The sequence below is a fragment of the Nestor notabilis genome, unplaced genomic scaffold, assembly GCF_000696875.1.
Source record: "Nestor notabilis isolate BGI_N333 unplaced genomic scaffold, ASM69687v1 scaffold1183, whole genome shotgun sequence".
Classification (NCBI taxonomy): domain Eukaryota; kingdom Metazoa; phylum Chordata; class Aves; order Psittaciformes; family Psittacidae; genus Nestor; species Nestor notabilis.
The window spans coordinates 61,669-83,502 of record NW_009922197.1 but is presented as its reverse complement, the minus strand read 5'-3'; the positions used below and the strand labels follow the sequence as shown (position 1 = coordinate 83,502).

The 21,834-nt window shown below is 41.5% G+C and overlaps 1 protein-coding gene across 1 annotated transcript in view; it reads right to left on the bottom strand.

Annotated features, from left to right (window-relative positions):
• The window catches only part of CDH4 (cadherin 4, type 1, R-cadherin (retinal)), a gene marked incomplete at its 5' end in the record, with an annotated part of 101,743 nt that overhangs the window by 40,912 nt on the left and 38,997 nt on the right, over positions 1–21,834 (bottom strand). Inside the window, one exon of the mRNA XM_010011495.1 lies at positions 2,699–2,836. Within this exon, the coding sequence (XP_010009797.1) occupies positions 2,699–2,836 (138 nt within the window). The remainder of the gene's footprint in view (positions 1–2,698; positions 2,837–21,834) is intronic.

Below are 21,834 nucleotides of genomic sequence, written 5' to 3'. Positions count from 1 at the left end.
CCCTGCTGCTGAATACATGAGCTGTGACACCAGCATGATGCAGTGTCCGCCTGAGCTACATGCTTACCCAGAAACGATTAAGTCTAAAACCACCCTGGCTGAATGACAGGTAATTTAGGAGCACTGTAGGGTAGGCCTTCGTATGTGTCTATGTTGAATAGGGTTCCTTGAGTTCCTTTCGCCTGGCAGCTTTCCAAGAGCAAACCAGTTTCAGTTATTCAGCCTGTTTTGTTTTTACAACAGCATCTCAATACAGAAGTATTAAAAATATAAATATCCCATATCTCTCCAAACAGTCCCCAGTCTTAAAAGAGACCATGGGCTTTCTTACCCTCTGAGGAGCTGTGGATTTCCTGGAAAGAGATTTTGGCTGTTTTTTAGAGGTGTTAAAATGCAAATCAGCCTATTTGAGGACAGCAAGGAGATTCAGCTCAGGTTTAAAGAAACAGCCTAATGCTGTTCTCTCTGTCAGTCAGGGGAAAAACATATTATACTTTCATAGTCCTGTGAAATTCATCCTGCCTGTACCGGGGAATATATCAAAGGTATTTGTTTCCGCAGAATCAGAAAATAAAACTGTAAAACACCAGTGGTTTTCAAATCTTTATAAAGTCCCATGTTCTACTGTGTAAAGCCCTTTGGTTCTTGCAGAACTATTCAATGATTGAAATTAGATAAATAATGGTACACATTAACCCTGCTTAGAGGAAGAGTAGTGTTTTCTAATCCATTTAACACAATCCTACAGGTAATTCTCTTAATGGTTTTTATTCCTTCCAGGTCTAACACTCAGAGACATTAAATACTCAGAATTCACCTGAAAGCAAATTTCCATTATCCCACCTGCACTAGATTCAGCTTTGGAAAGTGTTTTGGAAAGGCATTAAAATACATCACGTCGGGAGGGACACTGCCTACTAGAAGGCACTGATGCGTACGTGCGACTACCCGTGCACAGTTCATCCTGCTACCCAAAGCCTCACCTCCTGCTTGTGTTTGGAAAGGACCAGGCAGCCTGGGTCATCTGGAACAACCTGTGCTTGAATGACATGGCCACTAGATGTCATTCCTTTTTCACTCAAATGGAAGTTAAAGTCGTATTTACCTGGCAGAATAAGGTCGCCCTGCAAATACTGACAAGCTGGGGTATGCTTATTGCTGTGGTGAAAAGTCCCATGGCCTGAGAGACACAAAACTCTAAGACTGGATGCTACAAAACTTTCCAGAGAACAATCCCACACTGGCAGGAGAAATGCCCACATGACCCAAGACTTGTATCAGATTTTTATGGCTCTTCACAACTGTATGTATCACATTTAAGAAGATATTTAATGATAACTTTACAACACAAAGCTCGGTGTATTCACTATGACAGGTATGAAGCACATGTGCTGCTGTTAAACCCACCCTATACGCAAGCTGCAGATTGACATCCAGATCTGAAAAAGAGCTGGGTGCCAGTTTTTTCTCTGATTCAGGAAGAATATAGTGGAATCTACTCACTTTGTCAGAAAATTCTGGCACTGCTCAGGAGCTGAGCACGTCACAACCAAGAGCACAGGCCCCAGTGGCAATAGGAGGGAAGGACCCAGACTCCATGGCTGGCATGGAGCACACCTGAGTCCACAGTGCCATAAACCGGGTTCTGCATGACTTCCTTGAGTTTTGCTACGTATTTACAGTTTGTAAGAGTATGGCTAAGGGGAAACCTTAGTGCTACTTTAATAAATACTTGCAGACCCTTTAAGGTGGAATGAAAATTCAGAATAATACAAATAAAAAGCTTCCTCAAAGGATGTTCAGTGACTTGAGCACAACGCAGTCAGACTCCCTGTATTTTTAGATTTGGTATCAGTTTAAGACACATCATTTACTGCTCCTTGTAGACCCTCATATGAATATAGACAGTTGATTTCTCATTTATTAGCATGTAGACCTCTGTACTGCTCTGAGGTTTCTAAAATTGCTACACATGTTTCAGGTGTTCTGTGTCATATCAAGGCTGGAAAGAACCAGAGCCCACCATTTCGACTTCCAACTCTTCATTTTTACCCCAACCAGCTTTGAAAAGTTGACATTTGCAATCTATTTTTTCTCCATCGTCCCCCAGCAATAGCAACTGGGAGCAGATGAGAACGTAATAAAGAAATACTGTGCTAATATACGAAAGACATTTAACTGATTATAACCAGATGTACTGAAGAATGTCTACACATTTACTGCCAGCACATGCAAATACATCTGTTTGAGCTGCCACTGAAGTACAAATTTTACTGGATACCTGTTACCATGTAGAGTATTTACTGCTTCCTTGAAATCATATTCAAGATAGTAAACCTAAAATATCTCTTACTGCTCAGGATTTCACTGCAAGTACTTATAACTCTGATATGTCTATAGCCAGTTGTTGTGTAACAACTGTATCGTCTCTGGTGTAATTGGACATCCTGTGTTTGCCACATTATTTCAGCTTCTTTACTCTCTTAGCAAAACTGGTCACCAAATAGTTTTGCTAACTCATGAATCATTCTATTTTATCTTTTTTCTCCCCTTTTTTCTCTTGAAAGTCTTTGTTGCACAGTTATCTATCACGTTCCTCCTATCCACCGAACCAGCTAAGAGAGATGAAGGATATAAACACCTATGAATTACAAATATGTGTGTCCATGCATCATGGTGCTGATGTATCAATACTTACAGTGCTTGTAGTGAATTCGGGTGGGTTGTCATTCACATCTGTCACCGTAATGATCGCTGTTGCTGTGTTTGAGAGACCGTAGTTAAGATTTCCTTCCATATCTGTGGCTTGAACAATGACTACATACTGCTGAACTTTCTGGAAAATGAAAAGAAAAAGATGAGAAATAAAAATGCATCCTGTAAAATGCTTTGGTTTATTTTCCATGTACAAGTGCAATCTTTACACAGACTAAGAAGTTAATCAGATTCCAAATGTTGGGGAAAAACCCAAATAATACTGTCTATCACATTTTTGAAGGGATTTTTGCAGAGATTGGTGGATATCACCTGTTTTATGGGAAAATAAAAATCTTATGGGTAAAATTCCTTGGTCGAAACAGAGATTTTTGTTAGTTTTTAAGCCTTTTTGGCAACATTAGCTTCTGCCCTCTGAAAACCAGTAAAAATTTTGCTAATGCGTTTTCATTGAAAACATCACTAAGAACATTAAACTCCTCAAATTGATGGCAACATTACCCAGCAGCTCTCCAGCTCGTTCTGCTCACACAGTTCGATGCCCGTGGAGCATTTTGATACTTAAAATACTCCCCATGTTTCAATCCTTAACACAATCTTGGTAAAAATAAGCAGAACTTTAGTCTACTATGAAAAAAGCAAAAAAAAAATAAAATAAAAATTCAGTTCAATAAAAAGAAGTTCAGCAGAACTGACTCAAATTCCTGAGCACCCCAAGCAACGTGGCTCTTAAAGAAAGAGCCTTACAGAGCCAGCCATAAAAATCACACATTAAAGTTCTTCTAAAAGATGCTGTATGTCAATGTGACTGGAAAACAAACCTGGATAAAGTAGAGGAGGGCATCTGATCTTGCGTCTGTGTACATCTCCCTAGGATGTCTCTTTACTTCGGAATATCTGCCCACTCCAAGAAAAGCCTCCTCATCTTTCAAACTGGCCTCAATAATAACTGTTTTATTTGGATCAGCAGAATTTAGTATTGATGTCTACTCATGTCGTGCTCAGGGTACACGCAGAGCACTTCCCAGGTGGGTATGAAAGTAAAGATCCTCTCCTGAAATATGGGCAGAGTGAAGTGCCAAGAAACAGGGAGGGATCCAGCCAAAATCAGTGTGACTCAGGGCAAAACTACACATTACACCCCCTTCCTTAAGGTTTAAGGTGTAATTACAGACATGAGGTGAGATGCAAGGACCAAGTGGATCTGAGGGCACATAAGAGAGCCTAAAGGGTGTGAAAACCAAACCAAGGCACAATGTTACGCAGGAAAAGCTTTTTGCAAAGTCAAGTGGAGGGACTTTGCTGTGAGGACAGACTGACTGCATGCTGGATTGCTCCTGCTCTCAGAACACAGCTTAGATACTCAAGGGCTGCTCCTTTCTTCTGCTGATGTTACAAGCCTGCGTAAAATGTCAATCGTCCTTTGAAATCTCAAAAGGCAAGAATCAGGTCAATTAGGTCTCTCCACTCCTATATAAACATTCTTGAGGTGCTGTAACTGGCTTAATATTATAATTCTTCTGAGTTGCTAGAATAATAGAGATCTGAATTTTATCTTTATCTTGATTCCAGGACTTAAGTGACAGATATTAACCTGCTAAATTGACAACCCATCACATACAGGGATCCATCAGCAAGTTGCAACTGGAATATATTATGGAAATTCACTTCCATTATCTCTTGCCACCCTGTATAATAGAACATGAGGGAGAAACTATTGTTAGCCTTTGGTTTTCCTCACACAAAGAGTTGCTGTTCATTACTCCATTGGTAAAGCACTGGGTAATTGGAAGGCTTAAATGTCCTTATTAGTGAATGTAATTTCTATTTCCTATTTAGCTTTTCCTTTCTTATTCTCTCTTATAGTCAACCTGGGAGGCTGACAGAAGTATTCTCTAACAAGCCAAATACTTGTGAGCCAAATTTGGTTTAAATCTTAGAAGAGGGGGAAGATGTTTAAAAAAACCAAACCAAAACCAGGGGCAATCAGATCCTACATAAATGAGAAAATCAGGTCAGAGGCCCACATGAGAGATTCCATTTCAACAGTGCATTTAAATGGCAAAGCCATCCCTAATGTTGCTCACTGCAGTGAGATGGAGACACGTAATTTCCAGCATCTCCGACGTGATGGCATAGCTGCAACATGTTAGTGTAAAAGCTTCAGTGCTTCAGCAGCAACTGCAGGAAAAAAACATGTTCCTTCCTTCCCATCAGCTGCGAGGGCGATAAAACAGCTTCCATCGACAGGGGTGCTTCTGTTTTCGGTCTTTTCCCCTACTATTTGGTGTTTTTCTATTTCACAGCTCTTGGATGTGCCCACTGGAGTGAGCTGGGACCATCGCGGCAGCGTGCCTCTGGAGAGGGCATGGCAAAGGCAGCTCCGCTCCTGTGCCAGAAGCGATTCCAAAGCTTGTGACAGTGTTACCTGAACTCTGAGAACAAGCTGCAGACTGTGGGTAAGGTCACACTCTGTCTGCACAGCACTTTTTCATACCATGACCCAGCCTCCGAACTCCCACTGCCTTCAGCTCCTTTATTCATTTGTCAGGCAAAGCATGCCCTGGAAAAATGAATTCTCCCATTTAAGAGGGCGCAAGGGACTAGAAAGTTTCATTTAAAAGCTTTGTTAACTTCACCATTTTACTGCTTATTAGGTTATACATTGATGACACACGCACGTGTGTATGTGCATACTCACAGACCCTGTCTTATTAATCTCAGGTTTACAATAAGGTTCTTTTATTTAATAAAACACCTTTCCCTGAGCATCACAGCACAGTGTTAATAAAACCCCACACAAATTCAGAATGATAAATTAAAGGCAAAAGAAAGATTTTATCAATCACATAATACAATGTCAAAAAAGAAAATGCCCAGAATTCAGTGATGTACGAATGTACCAGCCACAAAGAGCTGGAGCACAAGGATGGGATGAAGGGAAGGATGGCAAAGGAGCACTGCACATGTGCAAGCCCAAGCCTAGTGCAAAAATACGAGGAATTATAGGAGATCTCAAATGGATGGAATGATCAGGTAGGATCTTTAGGGGAATGCACACATCTCAGATGGGTGATGTATCTCTCAGGATACTGGAGGCAGCTGCAGCAATCACATGAGAGGTGAGCTGGTGGTGGAAACTTAAGAGACATCACCAAAGTTGCACTGATTTCCATCTGCTGAAGACATAACTTGTGTTTAGAGCAAAAGTGCAATCTGCCACGGAGAATAGCCTTAGTTTGTACATAAAGTTGTACAAAACATAGACAAGTAAATCACAGAATGGAATCATAGAAACATTTAGGTTGAAAAGACTTTTAAGACCATCGTGTTCAACTATAAACCTAAGACTGCCAAGTCCACCAAATGAAGTAGTCAGATTTGTCAAACCTTCAGGCACTCACTTGGCATCCACGTCCAGCTCCGAGAGGCTCCAGTGTGGGCATGTAAGAGTGGTGCTTTTAAGTATCTAGTTTTAGTTCATAACTAATTCAATCTCCGGTGAGATTGGCCCCGGCAGATAAAAACTTACTGATTTTTTTTGTTTTCTCTGTAGCTAACCTTTTTGCTCTTGTGCATTAAGCTCATTTTATTGAACTATTCAATCAATTTCAACATGTCCTTCCAATTTGTCACAGCATCTCCAGGGGCATCTTAGTTTGTTGTCCTAATATTATTAGTATTGTTACAACTATTAAAAAACAAAATAGGCAGTCAGATGCCCCCGAGCACAAGAGACATTTTCTTGATGGCATTTTAATCATACAGAATAATTCTTATATTCTCTTTCTTTACAAAAATGACATTTTAGATAGCACAGGGCAAAAATGACAGCATTGCAGTAACACAAAATGGTCCTAACCTAGAGAAATGAAATGGTTACTGTATGTTTGCTCTAATGGTGATGCTGTGGAATTAAAGAAATGAGCCTCTGCCCCAAGGGGTCTACACTAAAGACCCAGCCCCAGTGAAGTCCCTGGGAGGTCCAGTGGACAGTATTTTTAATAAATCTAACAAGCTGTCACGCTTGAAGAATGTAAATGCACTGCTTAAGCAGAGGAAAAAACCCTCATCTTGATAAGTGCAGAGCTTTTAGTCTGACCTAAAACCTAAGAAGGGCTCTTGAAGGAAAAAATTATGAAGGACAGAATAATTAAAGGAACTGTGGCAGATCTAATCTGTCTGCTCATCTGTCAATCATCTGATTCACTGCCACAAAGAAATACATCGGCTAAATTCCAGAAGATGGGAATGAGTTGAAGAAATTGGTTAAGCTGATTAATAGGAAGCTGATCAAGGGCTTGGTTGACAAGATAGAAGTGCCTTGTACAGGAAGAAGTAACAGCTTGGAAGAAAAGTAACCTGACAAATAACACAAACTAGATGTATACAAAATACAAGAACATGCAGCAAGGGACTAGTAACAAAACTTTTCTGGGAGCTGGTTTATTGGATACAACCAAGGAGGACTGGCACCATGTCCCACCAGCTGCCTGTTGCTCAGCAAGACACAAGTACCTTCGGTGAATCCATAGTTTGCAGTATCAGCTTTGAAGATACGGCAATATTAATTCCCTGTGCCAAGACTGAGGCCTCATCGGGATGCTGTGCACAGTCCAGGTCCCCTGTATTCACTGCTGAGCAACTCAGATCCAACCAGATGCTGGCAGTGAAGAGCCCATCACAGGAGAAGAGCCTAGAAGAGCTTGGCTTGTTTAGTCTAGCCAAACGAAGGCTGATATCAGATATGATTACTGACTATAAATTCATTAGGAGGATAAACACTAGGAAGGTGGAAGGCAAAGGAGCAATTTAAGCTAAAGGACAATGTTTTCACAAGAACGAATGGGTCTAAACTGGCCATGAATAAATTTAGGCTGGAAATTAGTAGATCCTTCACCACTAAAGGAGCAAGATGCTGGAGCAATCTAATACAGGGTCTGAGGAGCAAAAATGTTCGAATGACTATATTAAATTAGGGATAAAATCCTTTTGGTCTAGGTAGAAATTATGACAGATTGAGCTAAAGCAGAACTTGGATCTCTCAGCATTCACTGCGTACAAAAAACTTTTTAGGAAGAAAAAGAATAAAACCCCTTTCAGTCCAAATATCACAACTTGTCTGTGTGAAAATGGTTTAAGACTTAACACTGATTGATATCACTGAACCAGCCCATTCCTTCCACACAAAGGAAAAGGTGCCTCAAACAAAATTACAGCTATTGCAAGTGGCTCTTCCCATCAAGAGACAGGCTGGCATGAAAGACAAATCCCTGGCTGAGCTGAGCACAGTCTTGCCAAGAGAGGTTATAAACAAAAGTAAATCATATCCAGAGAGAGTCTAAAAAGAACAAAGTATTTTAAAATGAAGTTCTAGTAACGAAGTGCTGTGATCCCAATTTTCAAATGTGCAAACACGGTGTTTTTAGGAAAGTGGCTCTTCCTGGTTTACACATGCAATTATTATAAATCACACAGGAGCTGGGTAACCGTGCATACTGAAGTCCAGAAACGCAGTAATTATGTGATTAAATTAATCTGCGTTATGGACAAAGGGTTTGCAAAATTAGGACCTACATTTTCAAAGCTCTGTACAAATATTGTCCAATTAATTACCACTTCCTGAAAAATGTCTGACTAGCTAATTTTAGCATCATGTCTGGTAAAGCAAATAGGATTACCAGGATGTTGCTGTAGGATGTATTGAGTAGGAATCTATTGGCAAAGGAGACAGGATTTAGATTTTCTATTTCCTCCCATGGTTATCCTCACGTCTTCTTTGTATTTATGTGTTTCTCCATCTCCCCTTACTCTTGCAATACCAATGGGAAGAATATAGGATGTTCTTCTGGATGTTTTCTAAATAATTTCTTTACATACTAGTGAGGCTTTGATGTTTACTTTTTTTGGTACGAGATTGTTGACAGTGAACACACTAGTAATAAATATTGCACTAGAGCCAGGAAAGCTGATTTGAAAACAAATAAACAAACTCTCCCCAAACATTCACTAGATTTAGCAGAAATTCTTTTCCCAAGAAGATCTAACTAGCCATCATTTAAACAAAGCTCACAAGCAGATCTTTTAAATCATTTACCCCTTAATGCTCCCTACTTAGCCATGGCTAAATACAAACAGATTTCCAGAGGAATGCCCTATTCTGGGAGCTCAGGGGAGAAGGCAGCTTTCACAGAACAACCAGAGCACCTGACACCTTTCCGAGCTCCAGCCTCCAGAGACAGCGGTGGTGGTGAGTGAGCTTCAGCCATGTGCCAGAGTCAAGCAGAGCCTTTGATAGAACTTGACCTTTTCATTCCTTACACATAGCACAGCACTGTGTCATGTATGCAGCATCCTCAGCAGACATCAAACCCTGGGTCTGTGAATCTTAATGCACAAGCTGCTGCTGCCTGAGTTAAAAAGACACAGTTTTGCTCCATCTTGACCTCACCATACAGGACCAGCTACTATCAGAGGTGTTCGTGCTCCTGCTAGGGCAGGGCTAGACCAAGGGGGGACCTCAGTTTTTAAACTAACTGTCCTGGGTTCAGCTGTAACAGTCATTTTTTCTCCTTCTCAGTAGCTGGTGCAGTGCCGTGTTCTCAACTTTAGTCTGAGAACAGAGCTGGTAACACATCAATGTTTTTAGTTGTTTCTAAGTAATGTTTACTCTGACCAAGGACTTTCTCAGTCTCATGCTCTGCCAGGGAGGAGGGGAAGCCGGGAGGAAGCAGAGGCAGGACACCTGACTCAAACTGGCCAAAGGGGTATTCCATACCACAGCACGTCATGCCCTGGATAGAAACTGGGGGGAGTTACCCGAAAGGCCCAGATCGCTGCTCGGGTCAGGCTGGGTATCGGTCGGCGGGTGGTGAGCGGTTGTGTCCTCTCCCCTTGTTATTTCCCTTATCATTATTATTGGTAGCAGCAGTGGTTTGTATTATACCTTAGTTACTGGAGTGCACTTATCTCAACCTGGGGGAGTTAAATTCTTTTGATTCTCCTCCCCATCCCTCTGGGAGCAGGGGGAGGAAGAAGGTGGGGAGTGAGTGAGCAGCTGTGTGGTTCTGAGTTACCGGCTGGGTTTAAACCGGGACACTAACTGGGCTTAGTACTGCACAATTACGAACAGTGAAGCAAACGGACAGGTTTATTTTCTCCATCTGGCTAGGGTTATGTTGACTTTTCTTCCAGCATTGCAGAGCATTCCCCATCCATGGTGATCTGGCATATTTGATTTTATGAAGTACCTGCAATTGCAGAGTTCCTGGGGCAGTGCCTTGGTCTGACTCTAGCAAAGCACAGTTCACCTCCTGCAAACAGCCGTGTGTTAGTTAAGCTGGCTTTCTTCCTTAGCAAAGGTGTCAATGTGAAACATCTCAGCCTCTGACATGCAGGTCAGACTCCCTGAATTCCTGCTACTATCTGACCAAACCTGCCTTTCATCCAGATATCGATGAACACCTTCAGCTCAGGAAAAGCCTCACTCCACCATCCACAGCTCCCCAGATCACACCTCGTAGCACACTCCCAGCTCTCGCACGACATTAAAACCAAGCCCAGCAGCTCACACCATGACATTTCAGCCTGGTGGCATTGCACAGAGAGCTGGAGGCTGAGGAAGCCAGCACACACCAAGCACACACCCATGGGAGATGTTCCTCAGCTGTTCTCCAGGGTTGAAGCACACCCCATGCTGAAGACCACCCCCAGCTCACACACACTCCACTCCCTTGCATGTTGTACTTAACTGGAGCCTGCAGGGGAGGCAGGAGAGGACGACATCTCATGCTAACCCTCTGCCATCATCACTGAGTGTTCATGACTCAGAAAGGAGGAAAATATTTATCCAGGAGTCTGAAGAGCACTTCTAGGGCTTGCTCTGACTCACTGGATGTCTTCACCCACGCCACCAGGCTGAAAGGGCTGTTCCACAAACCTTCAGAAACCAGCTTAACATATGCCAAGTCTCTCTGAAACAAATAAAGGTTCAGAGGCCACAAGCCAAACCCAGGATTGGCATTTGGCACTGCACCTATATAGACAATCAGCCCTTAATAGCTTTTCACCTGGCAGCCTGGTTAATGACCAGCAATTAAACTTTTTAACACTTTCCCAGAGCACCTGAGACCCGTAACCCACCTTATACAGCTAATCTATTTCTCTCTAAAGCTACTACATTTCTAGATAGTCTTTTAATGTGTTACAATTTACACATTTTAACCCATTCAGAACCAGCAGACACACCATCAACTCTTCTAGCCTCTCCAAGGGTGGGTGCTTAATCTCCCATGTAGGTGTAAATGGGACCTGCTCCAGCTTAGCAGCTATTTTCTCTTCTGTGTAGCAGCTTCTGAAAGCAAAACAGCTTCTGGTGGTGGGTACAACACCCAGCAATAGCGAACTTAGCTTTTGTATGAAAGCATGAGGAAGTGCTCTAAAAGTTACCAGGAAGAAAGCAAATATGATCTTTTTATCACAGAGAGGTTATAACATCAAAGAATGCTGGAAAGCCTTTCAGGAGTCACCCTGTTTGGCCTTTCAGTAGTGTGAGACCAAACAGTTCAGTGGCTGTTGCCCCTCATTGCCTTTTTTTCTGTTATTCAGACACGGAAAGTGATGGAAGTGGAAACCTTTCCAAAGGACATGCTGTGTACAGAGCAGACCCTCGCAGTCACACTCAAAGCCTTCCAGCACCCTGGCTGTGTGTCCCCAGACACACTGGACAGAAGATAAGTGAACCAAACTGAATTGCTCATCTGCCTAATCTCATTGTGAGATCCAGGGGTTTGTGAACAGCCAGCTCCAGGAGCCATGTTACTGACTGAGAGTCTCATCTCAGAAAGCAATGTGCTAGTTGTCAGGGATACAAAGGGAAGCTTAGAAACAGATACTCCTAACACTAAAAAACCCAGAAACAAACCAGAACCCCCTCAGCAGAAAAAATGGTAACAATAACTGGGCATCCTGGTGGATCATTTTTATGACATTCTTAATGCTGGTGCTAGCAATGCTGTGCACAGGAAGGGCTGTATTCAACAAAACCAGAGGTGCTTATGAGTGTGATATGCTGCAACCACATTCATATGACATAGTATACATACAGATATCAGTATTCTATATTTTTTATAGTGAGTTTTATTCCTGACGGATCAGACTCTGAGTCTGGGCTACGAAGACTTTGAAGAAACACCCAAGCTGAAACCCCACTGTGGTGGAACACATGAAGAATACCAGTGCAGCAACTTCTGCCTGAAGAAAGGGTCCTACTGGAAAATATATCCACCAAAATAGTCAACTGACCCAAATGCACCATGCAGAGAGTTTGCCACGCTCTGACCCCCAGCAGGCCTCCACATCCAGCAGCAACATGGTTTGAAGTATTCTGTATACAAGGTTAATAAGAAAGTTGGGTCTGTTTAACCCGATACTTGTTCTAGATTTCAAGTTGCAGAGAGTGGGGATTAGAGGTCACAAAATCTTTTAGCTGTCACAGTATTTTCCAGTATCAGGAAGTTTCCTAACATGAACATAACATTTGTTGGGATATTTTAGGTTGTGGGGTTTGGTTTTTTTTTTTTGTTTTTGTTTTTGTTTTTGTTTTTTTGACAAATGGAACACCAAGCCCGGAACAAACAGAAAATAAGGACTGGGCTGTCTTCAGAAAATACATATAAAAAGAAAAACACCATCAAAAAGAGGCCAATGTTCTGAAGCATTTCTTTTCTAGTCTTAAAATGCTTCACATTCTGATGCTGTCACTGGGGGACCTTGCAGGTTTCCATGCCCAGCCTATTGAAGCTATTCAGGTGCTATGGACTGACTTCAAAATTATTAATAGAATTACTTTAAAAATTATTATCAGAAACTCTGTTATAACAGTGGACAGTATCAGCCTGGCTGTTTAGAAAGACTGTCAGTTAATAAGCCTCTCACAGGTTCTCTCATTTAATGCCAAAATTAGAACCACAGAACCATTAGAAATGAGTTACCCCTCACTCTTCAGTGATCCAAACTGCAGTCAGACAAAAGTCCACATGGAAGCAGGAGGGAAATAAGGGAAATGAATTACGTACTTCTGATTGTCACCACTGATAGACATGGAAGGGAGTGGCAGTGAGCTGGTGTGAGCTACAAATAAATTTCATTTAAAAAAAAAGAGATATGATAAATATCTTGTATAATGTATTTTGATTCTGACTACAGCCACTGAGTTGGTGCCAAAACAGAGAAGGGTTGTGATTAAGGCTCCAGGCTGCAGTTTGGAAGACCTGGATTTCTTTTGCATTTTCCCAAACACCCCCCAAGTGACCTTTAGTAGGTCATTTAATTTTTTCTGTGCCTCAAAGAAATTGAAAATAACATTTCAAGATGAAATTAAACCACTTTCTTATCTCACAGTGATATCGTGAGAATAAAAATCCATTAGTTTGCTGAAGCATTCAGCCACTCGGATGAGGAGGGCTGCAGAAGTACCCTTCTCCAGCACCCTTCCCTCTGGTGGCATCGCACTGGGTACTGGTGCAGAAGTTGTCATTCTTCTGCATCTTGGTGGAATCAAGGAGCAACTCTGACCCAGCAGATGCTGCTCTCAATTCCCATCAAGATTTTGCAGGCTTTATGCCCCCAAGATGCCAGGTCATCTAGCAAAGCACTTAAAAGGGGGCCTGAGGAATAAGCCTTCTAACGTTTGGCTGAGGCAATTTTTGTAAAACCATGAAATTACATTTGGCTTTCCTTGGGCAGGGAGAGATGAGCAATAGTTCAATGTCTAGGTGGTCACACAGCAGCCGTCGCTGCTGAGAGGTGCCCTTTGGTAAATACGCCAGCACTAAATTGATGCTGCTTCCAGGCTGTGTGTGCCAGTCTCTGACAAAAGGAACGAGTGTTGAGAGACAGAAAAAGTCCAAAAACCCCAGCAGACCACAGACAAGGGAAAGTAAATAGCAATCTGCGAAACAATTCTTAAAGTGAAAAAATGACCTTCTTTGGACTTGTGCAAACTAAATTCTTCCAACAGTGTGTAACTTCTTGGTGATTACCCAAAGGCCAGGCTTTAGGAGAAAAAAATATCCTAGTTATGTCCATTGCATTCTTATAATCCACAAAACCTTTGCTGTCAAATGCTGCCAGAGCAATTTAATAAACAGGGAGAATGCCTTAATACATTCTGAAACCTGAAAACCACCCATCATTAGCCCCACATGCTGTTTTCCTACTTTCTCTGCTTTAAGCCATTTAGCTGTTACAGCTCTTTTTCTTGTAAGTCTGACTTCTGTTTTCATCAGCCTGATTTGTTTTCTGGTACATCTTGCTTGATTAAAAAGAGGAAGAAAAACCTTTCACAATTCAGGTAAAACTACCTTCTTCTTTAAGCTCTGGTGAGGTGGAAGCTTGAAAAAGATCATCAAGAGGATCACTGTAGGTGAATAAATATTCATAATATTGCTCATTATTTATACTTGGACTCATTTTTGCAGATAGGCTTGAAATTCCACACTCACAACACCACTGTTATAGTCAGATCTTTTTATTCTTGGGAGCATGAGGTTTTCTAAATGCTGTCAATGCAGCAATTAAAAAAAATCAATGTAATATATTCAACATAATATATGCAAACCATTTCCTCTAATCCCATACATATACACGTGGTGAGTACAACACAAGGATCCTGGATTTTAAAATTAATGGCAGGCAGGAGCACAATACAAGTCCTGGGAATCTGTACTGTGTTGACTCTGTATGGTCTAGATGAAATAAACTAATTTGGTGTCATTTGTTATCCATTGATAGGAATTATGTTAAGAAAATAGCTTGGCTAAGTTCTTGCTAGCTGCATATCGTCTATGCCTTCACCATCATGAATTGAAGGAAACATCCAAACAGTGAAGGAACAGGGTATAGTCAGAAAAGGCACTAATTTAGATTTAGCAGAATGAAAGGTTAGTGGAAAACAGTCAAATAACTGAGAAGAGAGTAATGCAAGAATCTCCCTATTGTATTTCACTTAAAAGCTGTGTTACCCAGTATGGGTAGGGCCATGTTGTGTCGATGTGCTGAAAGAGAATGTGACTGTCAGAGTTACTGGAAAAGAAACTCAATTTGCTTGTGGAGTTGGAAATACTAATGGGGGCTTCTGTCAAAACCACCCAATTGCTCTGTTTCCCTGGTTATGCTCTTCCAGGTGCTGCACACAAATACCACAGACAGGATCAACTGACCAGGTTAAGTCAGTGTAGGCTCAGCTGGAAGACCAACCCTCCATTTAAAAGCCATCACGGGTCCTATGCCTTGTATGCACCAATAATGTTTGGTGAGAACTGATCTTGTTCATTTCTTATGTATTAATAACGCCAAAGATGTAACACACAAGAAATAAAAATAAGCAGTTGATTCAACACTTGATTGTTGTACTACATCTTGGTGTAAAAGAAGGGATACAATTTAGACTAAATCTGATGGAAAACCCACCTCAGTCCAGACCAAAATACAGTAATAAAGTTTGTGATGACTTAACCAAATGCAACACAGCTACTTGGTGCAAATCACTCACTGAACAAGATCTAGGATTAATGGAGGATAAAATGCTATGCTTTTCAGAACAGACATCTCAGCTGTTCTTTAGAAGCTAATGATCCTAATGCTTATATGTAGCTGTATTAGATAAATAGAAAAAAAAGATTTTTTATTAAACATTGTATTAATAGATTTGAGTGAAGTCACAAATGGATTATTATGTGTACTCTTACAAAAGGCAGGCTACCAAAGTAAAGAAATGTTTGCAGAAAGCAGTCTTAACAGCTCAATGCTTCCCATGGAGCTTACTGATGGTTCTCAGCACTCATTGGTCTCTGGGGTACAACATTTGGGGAATGAGAAACAGAGAGATTCCAGGAAAATATTGATTGCTATCTTGAGCAATCATAGGTTTGCAATAGAATGGCTCAATGGCATTTGGGCAAACTTAGTTGTAGTGATGATGTCTGCATCTTTTGGGTTCAATTGCACTCAAAGACTCAGCAGAGAGACACTGCAGTGAGGTCTGAAACACAGCTTCTGGTCATTCAGATGCACTGCAGATGCCTTTTGAAGGATGTGATGCCAGCCCTATGGGAGCCCAGCTTCAGTGGGACTTCACCACCCTCCAGTGTATTTGTTTTCTGCTTTGGAGAGTAAAGACCTGTACAACTCAATATACTGCCTGCTCAGAAGGCTTCAGACAAGAGATAACACTGGGGAAGTGAGGAACAGGAATGAATGACTTCATGATAAACTGAAGAACTGCTGATAAAGTAAATGACTGAGAAGCTGGGCTGGCAGAGTGCCACTGTGAGAATTCGCTGTGACGAGCAGGGACGTTTTCCTTCCCATATTGGACCTGTCAGCTTTAATCAGATCTCCGTTAGCAGAGTCACTGTATGTCCAGGTGAGACTACAAAGAGAGCAATCATCATCCAGGAAACAAACTGCTCAATGGCAGCAGCAGGAGGAGAAGGTCTGGTCAGAATAGTTTTGTAGACAGTGCTCCAGAAGCAGCATATTAATATACAAAGTGGGAAATGTAAATTCCATGTTTATTCATTTGAAAGAGGAGGAAGTTGACCAAGAAGAATTTCTCATAATCCTAAAATGTCCCAACTGTACAGGGAGACCTTTGTCAGGGCAACCTGGGCCCTTTCTTGAAAATGAGGTTTGAGCAGTAGCCACAAGCCATTTCAATAATTGAAAGCAGAATTTAATTTTCTTAGATCAGAGCCTTAATCAAGCAGCATTTAATTTCTACGCTTTTTGTCATCTAAGGGATCTTTGCAAGTGTCAAAGGCCTTTAAGTGACCAGGAGCAGGTTCCACCTTATCAAGGGAAACTTTATAAAGGAGTGAGCCCCACTGAGACCCCCTTGACAACCTCCCAGGTTCCTGTAACACAGAATTAACTTTAAATTGCCAAAGGCATGAAAGAATAACTTGCCAACCACCTTTATGTGATGAAATGCAATTTTTGAGGTTATAAAATTGAAGGAATGTAGCAGTTTCTTGGCTATTAGCTGCAAAAAGAAGTTTCAGCATTTCAGTTCTCTCCAGTTCTGGTTATGTTTTCTTTTAGAAAACGTTTACATATGGAAGGGCTGAATTTCACATAAGAAGGAAAATGACCCTGAATTTAGTATCCTACATTACAAAATACCTAAAAGTAACAGACTGAAATGAAAATTCACAAAGCATAATTCTGCCAAGATAATTAATCCTTGTTAACGCATGGCCTGATCATACATGATGCTGCTCTGATGAACTTACTGAAATGCTATAAACAATGCCACCATATTTTATTTTCTTTGTAGGCATAAATATTGACAAATTCATACTCGTTAAACTTCTGTGGGCTAGGAATTATCCCTATTTCTCAAAAGGGAAACAGGCAGAGGAATTGAGAAAAAGTTATTCAGAGACAAGCTGGGGTATGGATTTGCAGTGCCTCGAGTGCCTTATTCTCTCCACAGGATCTGCTTCCATGCTCCCCTTCACCTGCAGTAAGCCTGGGGTATCTGATCCCATTTCAGGTGACCACGTGCTAGCTGTGATTTGTTCAGGCTATGTTAGTTGAAAACAACAGTCCTTACACTGACACTTTCTCACAATTAGAAAGGAAAGGGCATATCGCAGCATGAAGAATCCCTCAGAACTAAGCATATGTGCTTTGGTCATGATGTTGGATTCAATTGAAACCATGTCTGTGGCCCTGTGCTCTATAGTCTCAGCTCCCTGTATGACACAAGGAAAACATCCCAAAACTGCACCAGTATTTTTGTCAGAATCCAGTGTAACATCTTACCCTTGTAGCTCTCCTAAATGCTGGATTCTGACAAAACGCTGGTGAGACATGAACTTTTGGATAAGAAAGTACTCATCCTACTACTATGGCAGTATGTAATGTTAAGCTTCTGTAGACCTTCTTATCTCAGGTTCTGGAGGTGGTGTTCAGACTTACACTGAGTAAATGTTACGTGTGTTGCTTTATTCTTCCACTGCTTAGAAAACTATGCCTTGAAAGTAGAAGGACTAGAAGGGGATGTACTTTGCAAACAAGAAGCAAGGCTGTAAGACCAGGCTCCATGTGGACCTTGTGGGACCATCCTCTTCAGGCAGGATGTGAAGGGATTTAGGACTCTAGTCCTTGGTTTCTCCTAAGAAGAAGCTGCAGGCTGTGATAAGTACGTGTCAAGATTTTTGTGAGATGGATTAACTCCCTGTGGGGAATAAGGTGAGATCATGAAATGTATTTAATTTTACCCTAAGTTGCACTCACATTTGTGTCCCAGAGGTGAAAAGGTTTTATCTCATCCCACTAACTGCAGTGTTTACCTCACTCTTGGTTAATGGGAGCTGTATGGATTTTTCATTTTTCTTTTCTCCTGGCAAATATCAGAACAAACCAGGTTTAGAAATGCATTATCTGACAGCAGAAACAAAGTGTTAACTCAAACCAGCTGTAACAGGTCCTCACTTTGAGTCTTTAAGGTCTCTAACTAAACCATTAGCCCACAGAGCCATTAATTTAGAGGATAGACCTGGCTCCCCATGCGTTCAGCCCTGCTGCTTTGAAGGGGCAGAAGCAGAAAACAGAATACACATCACAGAGATCCCATTTTCACTGCTCCATTTGAAACAGAAAAGACCATTCTGGACAGGCACCTTCCTCTGGTCTGAACATATCTGTGGGAGCGAGAATTATCCAGGTACTACTGCGAGAGAGTGTGAGCTCCTGCCAGGGGCCTGGCATGCTGTGAGCAGGCTGAAGTGGGCACCAAGGGGGTGGGATGGACGCAGGAGCATCTCTTCAGGCAGTTTTCCATTTGCTTTATTGTGTACATAAACAGAGCAGTGTGGGTGCTGGGTTTAGCACAGCAGATCAACTGGGAATGTCTGTTGTAAAAGTCTTCCCTTCTCTCCTGGAATGCCGTGGTGGATAAACAGGCCCCCAGCTACGCCCCAGAGGCACACAGCAGGTGAGGATTCAGGATTTTATGTTTCTGGAGTGCCATGCGGGGTTTGGAGGGGTCTGTATATTTGCCTGATGTTATTGTTCAGATTCCTTTTCAAGGGGAAGGGGATGTTCAGCCCTATGTGCCTGGTGCTGTTCCCTAGGTCTGTGTGTGCAGAATTGGGCCTCGGTATTTTTATAAAAGGGGAAAAAGCAAACAAACCAAATCAACAGATGGAACTCCTCAGATGGAAGGGGGCACTGGTTATTTATTTAAAGAGCTGTAAGGTCTAATGGAAATTTTCAAGAAGCATTCCATTTAGAACTAGCAGAGGTTTATTTAGCCCATATTTTCTGTTTGTTTTCAGTCATTTTTCATAGCAAAGAACATTTGCTAGCAGTGCTCATTCTTACAGCATCTCTGACTGTGTATTCCCCAGCATTGCCCTGGTTGCTACGGAGACAACAGAGATGCCACAAACAGTGGAAAGCTGTTCTGGTGTGGAAGCAGTGCACTGAGGAGAGAAATGTCCCTCAGAAACATGAGATCTTCCAGCCTTTGTACACAGGCGTGGAAAATGGGTGAGATCTGCAGGACACGCAATGTGCTGGACCCTGAGTCTAAACCAAGTTGCTTCCCTATTGCCAGCTGCTTTTCAAGCTGCACAAAAGCCGTGAGCTGTACTACTCCAGACTTGAAGCCAAAGAATATTTTCTACCTGGATTTGAATAATGTGAATATATTAATTAAAGTTGATAATGGCTGATAATGATTTCCATCAGCAGTAGAATGTTGCTATATTTATCATTATCTATGAGATTCTCGTACCTAACTGTAATTTATACAGAGAAGACTTGAAGTAACGTGACTTGCCATCTTAACAAGTTTTCTGATAACACCTTTAAAGTCACAGAACATTGTTTTCTCAGCTGACAGGTCCATTTCTCAGTATGTGAAGGAAAGCAAAGAGAGGAAATCAAGATCCTCAGGTTTTGCTTTGAGCAGCTTACCCTTGAAAAGGGGTAAGAGGCTGGCTCCACACTGGCAAAAATCGGAGAACGATTTAGCATTTTTATTTATTATGGACATTGCTTTGCAGAACTCTGCCATGGTCTGCAGACAGAAGTAGGGCTTCAAGTAAAGGGAGATGGGGAGAGGGAGAACAAACTCTGTGCCTTGGTCCTTTCTAAAATCCAACAGGAGATAGCTCAGAGGCATAGGGAACTGCACCCCAGCTTCCCTTAGGCTATTCTCAGAGGCCCTTCAAAATGGGAGATTTGGCAGCAAGAAGTAACAAACATCTTGCAAAAGCCAGAGAGGATGCAGCAGGAAGAAGGCTGGAAGATGCCTTCTGTGACCCACCTCTTAGGCTGGAAGGTTGGGCAAGGACTGGACTTTCCCTCAAGGGGAAAAAGGGATAACTAGATCCTACAAGGGAAGCACCCAAGTTCTCACACAGTGGAGGATCACAAAGATCTACAACCCATGGGATGGAATTCATGAGGCTGTGCTGGTACTATCCCAGTCTGGATGCAGGAAGCATTTTTCCTGCTGCTGCTGTGCCTGGGGTCAGCAGGCTCCTGCTGGGACAATGCCTTAGAGAATAAAATCAGTCAGACACTGAATGTCAGCCAGTCATCATGCTTTCATGGCAGTAAAACCTAAAACCAGCTAAACTATATCTGACTTTAAAAATGCTTTTTTATACCAGTCACCAGACATAGACATGCAACTGAAAATTCTGGGAAAAAACCCCACCAAAATAAGCATTACCTATAAAATAGGTCTTAGTAATATAAAATTTATAAAATATGAATCCATAAAATATACAAACCAGAGTCACTTTTAGGTAGCATGCACAAACCTCAGACATGTTAGTAACTCTCACACAGAGGTCAAACCAGTTTGCAAAATGAAATAGGAATAAACCATCCAGGAAGCTCAAAATGTCTCAAAGCTGATGATGTAACTGCTCCTGGTTTCAGCAGACCTTGATCAAAGCCAGAACTACAGGAACCTTCTTAAATATTTGTTGTTAAGGTAAATCTAAAATGATTGTCTAGCACAATGTTAATTACATTGTACAGCAATCAAAACAGAGACGCTGAGTCTAATGAATTCCTGCTCTCACCTTTGGAACAGAACTCGAGTGTCTTGTTCACCTCCTTATTAGCCCATAAATATTCTAATTAGGAAGCAACTCCAGATGAATAGGATTAGCAATAAGGACATTTTAGACTAGGTACACAAGAGATACTCAAAACTCTCATGTCTTATCTAAGGCTCTCCTGACATTTATAATCATGTAGAAACGCTAAATTTACATAGCTCTGCCTAATTAGACATGGTTGCAATTACGTTTGTGGGCTTTCTTTTTTTCCTGCCCAAGTATAACTTACACTGTCAAAACAGGAAGCAGGAACTGAATAGAAGCTTAGCAAGAAATAAAAGTATTTTCTTCTATTTATTTTTTGCTGGTTTTAATTTGAAATTCATATTTCAGAGCATCCTTTTTCTAGATCCCAGGCAAGAACGGGCTGTTATGGATCCAAGTCCAGATCGCTGCTGCTTTAGATGTAAAAATGTGCTTTTTATAGATCAGCAGCATCTCAAGAGCAGGCACTAAAACAGGCCAAAGTCTGCAAAAGGTGACACATGCTCTGCCTGTAGTAGGTGGGTTGCTCCTGCTCTTGATGAGAGCAGGAAACAAAGAAACTTGTTTCCTTTGAGGACTGTAAGCCCCCTAAAATTCTCACCCTGCTTAGTATTCTGCTGAATGCCCTGTGGTTTTCTGTTTCAGTCCCTCTCCCCAGCGTGAAAGAGGCTGAGTCTGACATTTCTGCAGTAATTCTGTGTTTGCCTTCCTTGGCCTTCAGAAAGATGGTGAGAAGCAGGTAATCCATCAATTTATATTTTCTGTGCAGCAAATGCTGGCATTATTGGGCAGGAATTTGATAAATGATGTGTACATTATAACTGAATTTCAATATATTGTCTTTGATGTCTATAATCACAGATAGAGTTCTTTCACCTTTGCTCAAACATTAATCAAAGTAAATGATACGCACTCAATTCAACATGCTTACACATTTCTGCTTCAGAACAAAACCATAAGCATGAAAACTCGCCTGGGTTGGCAG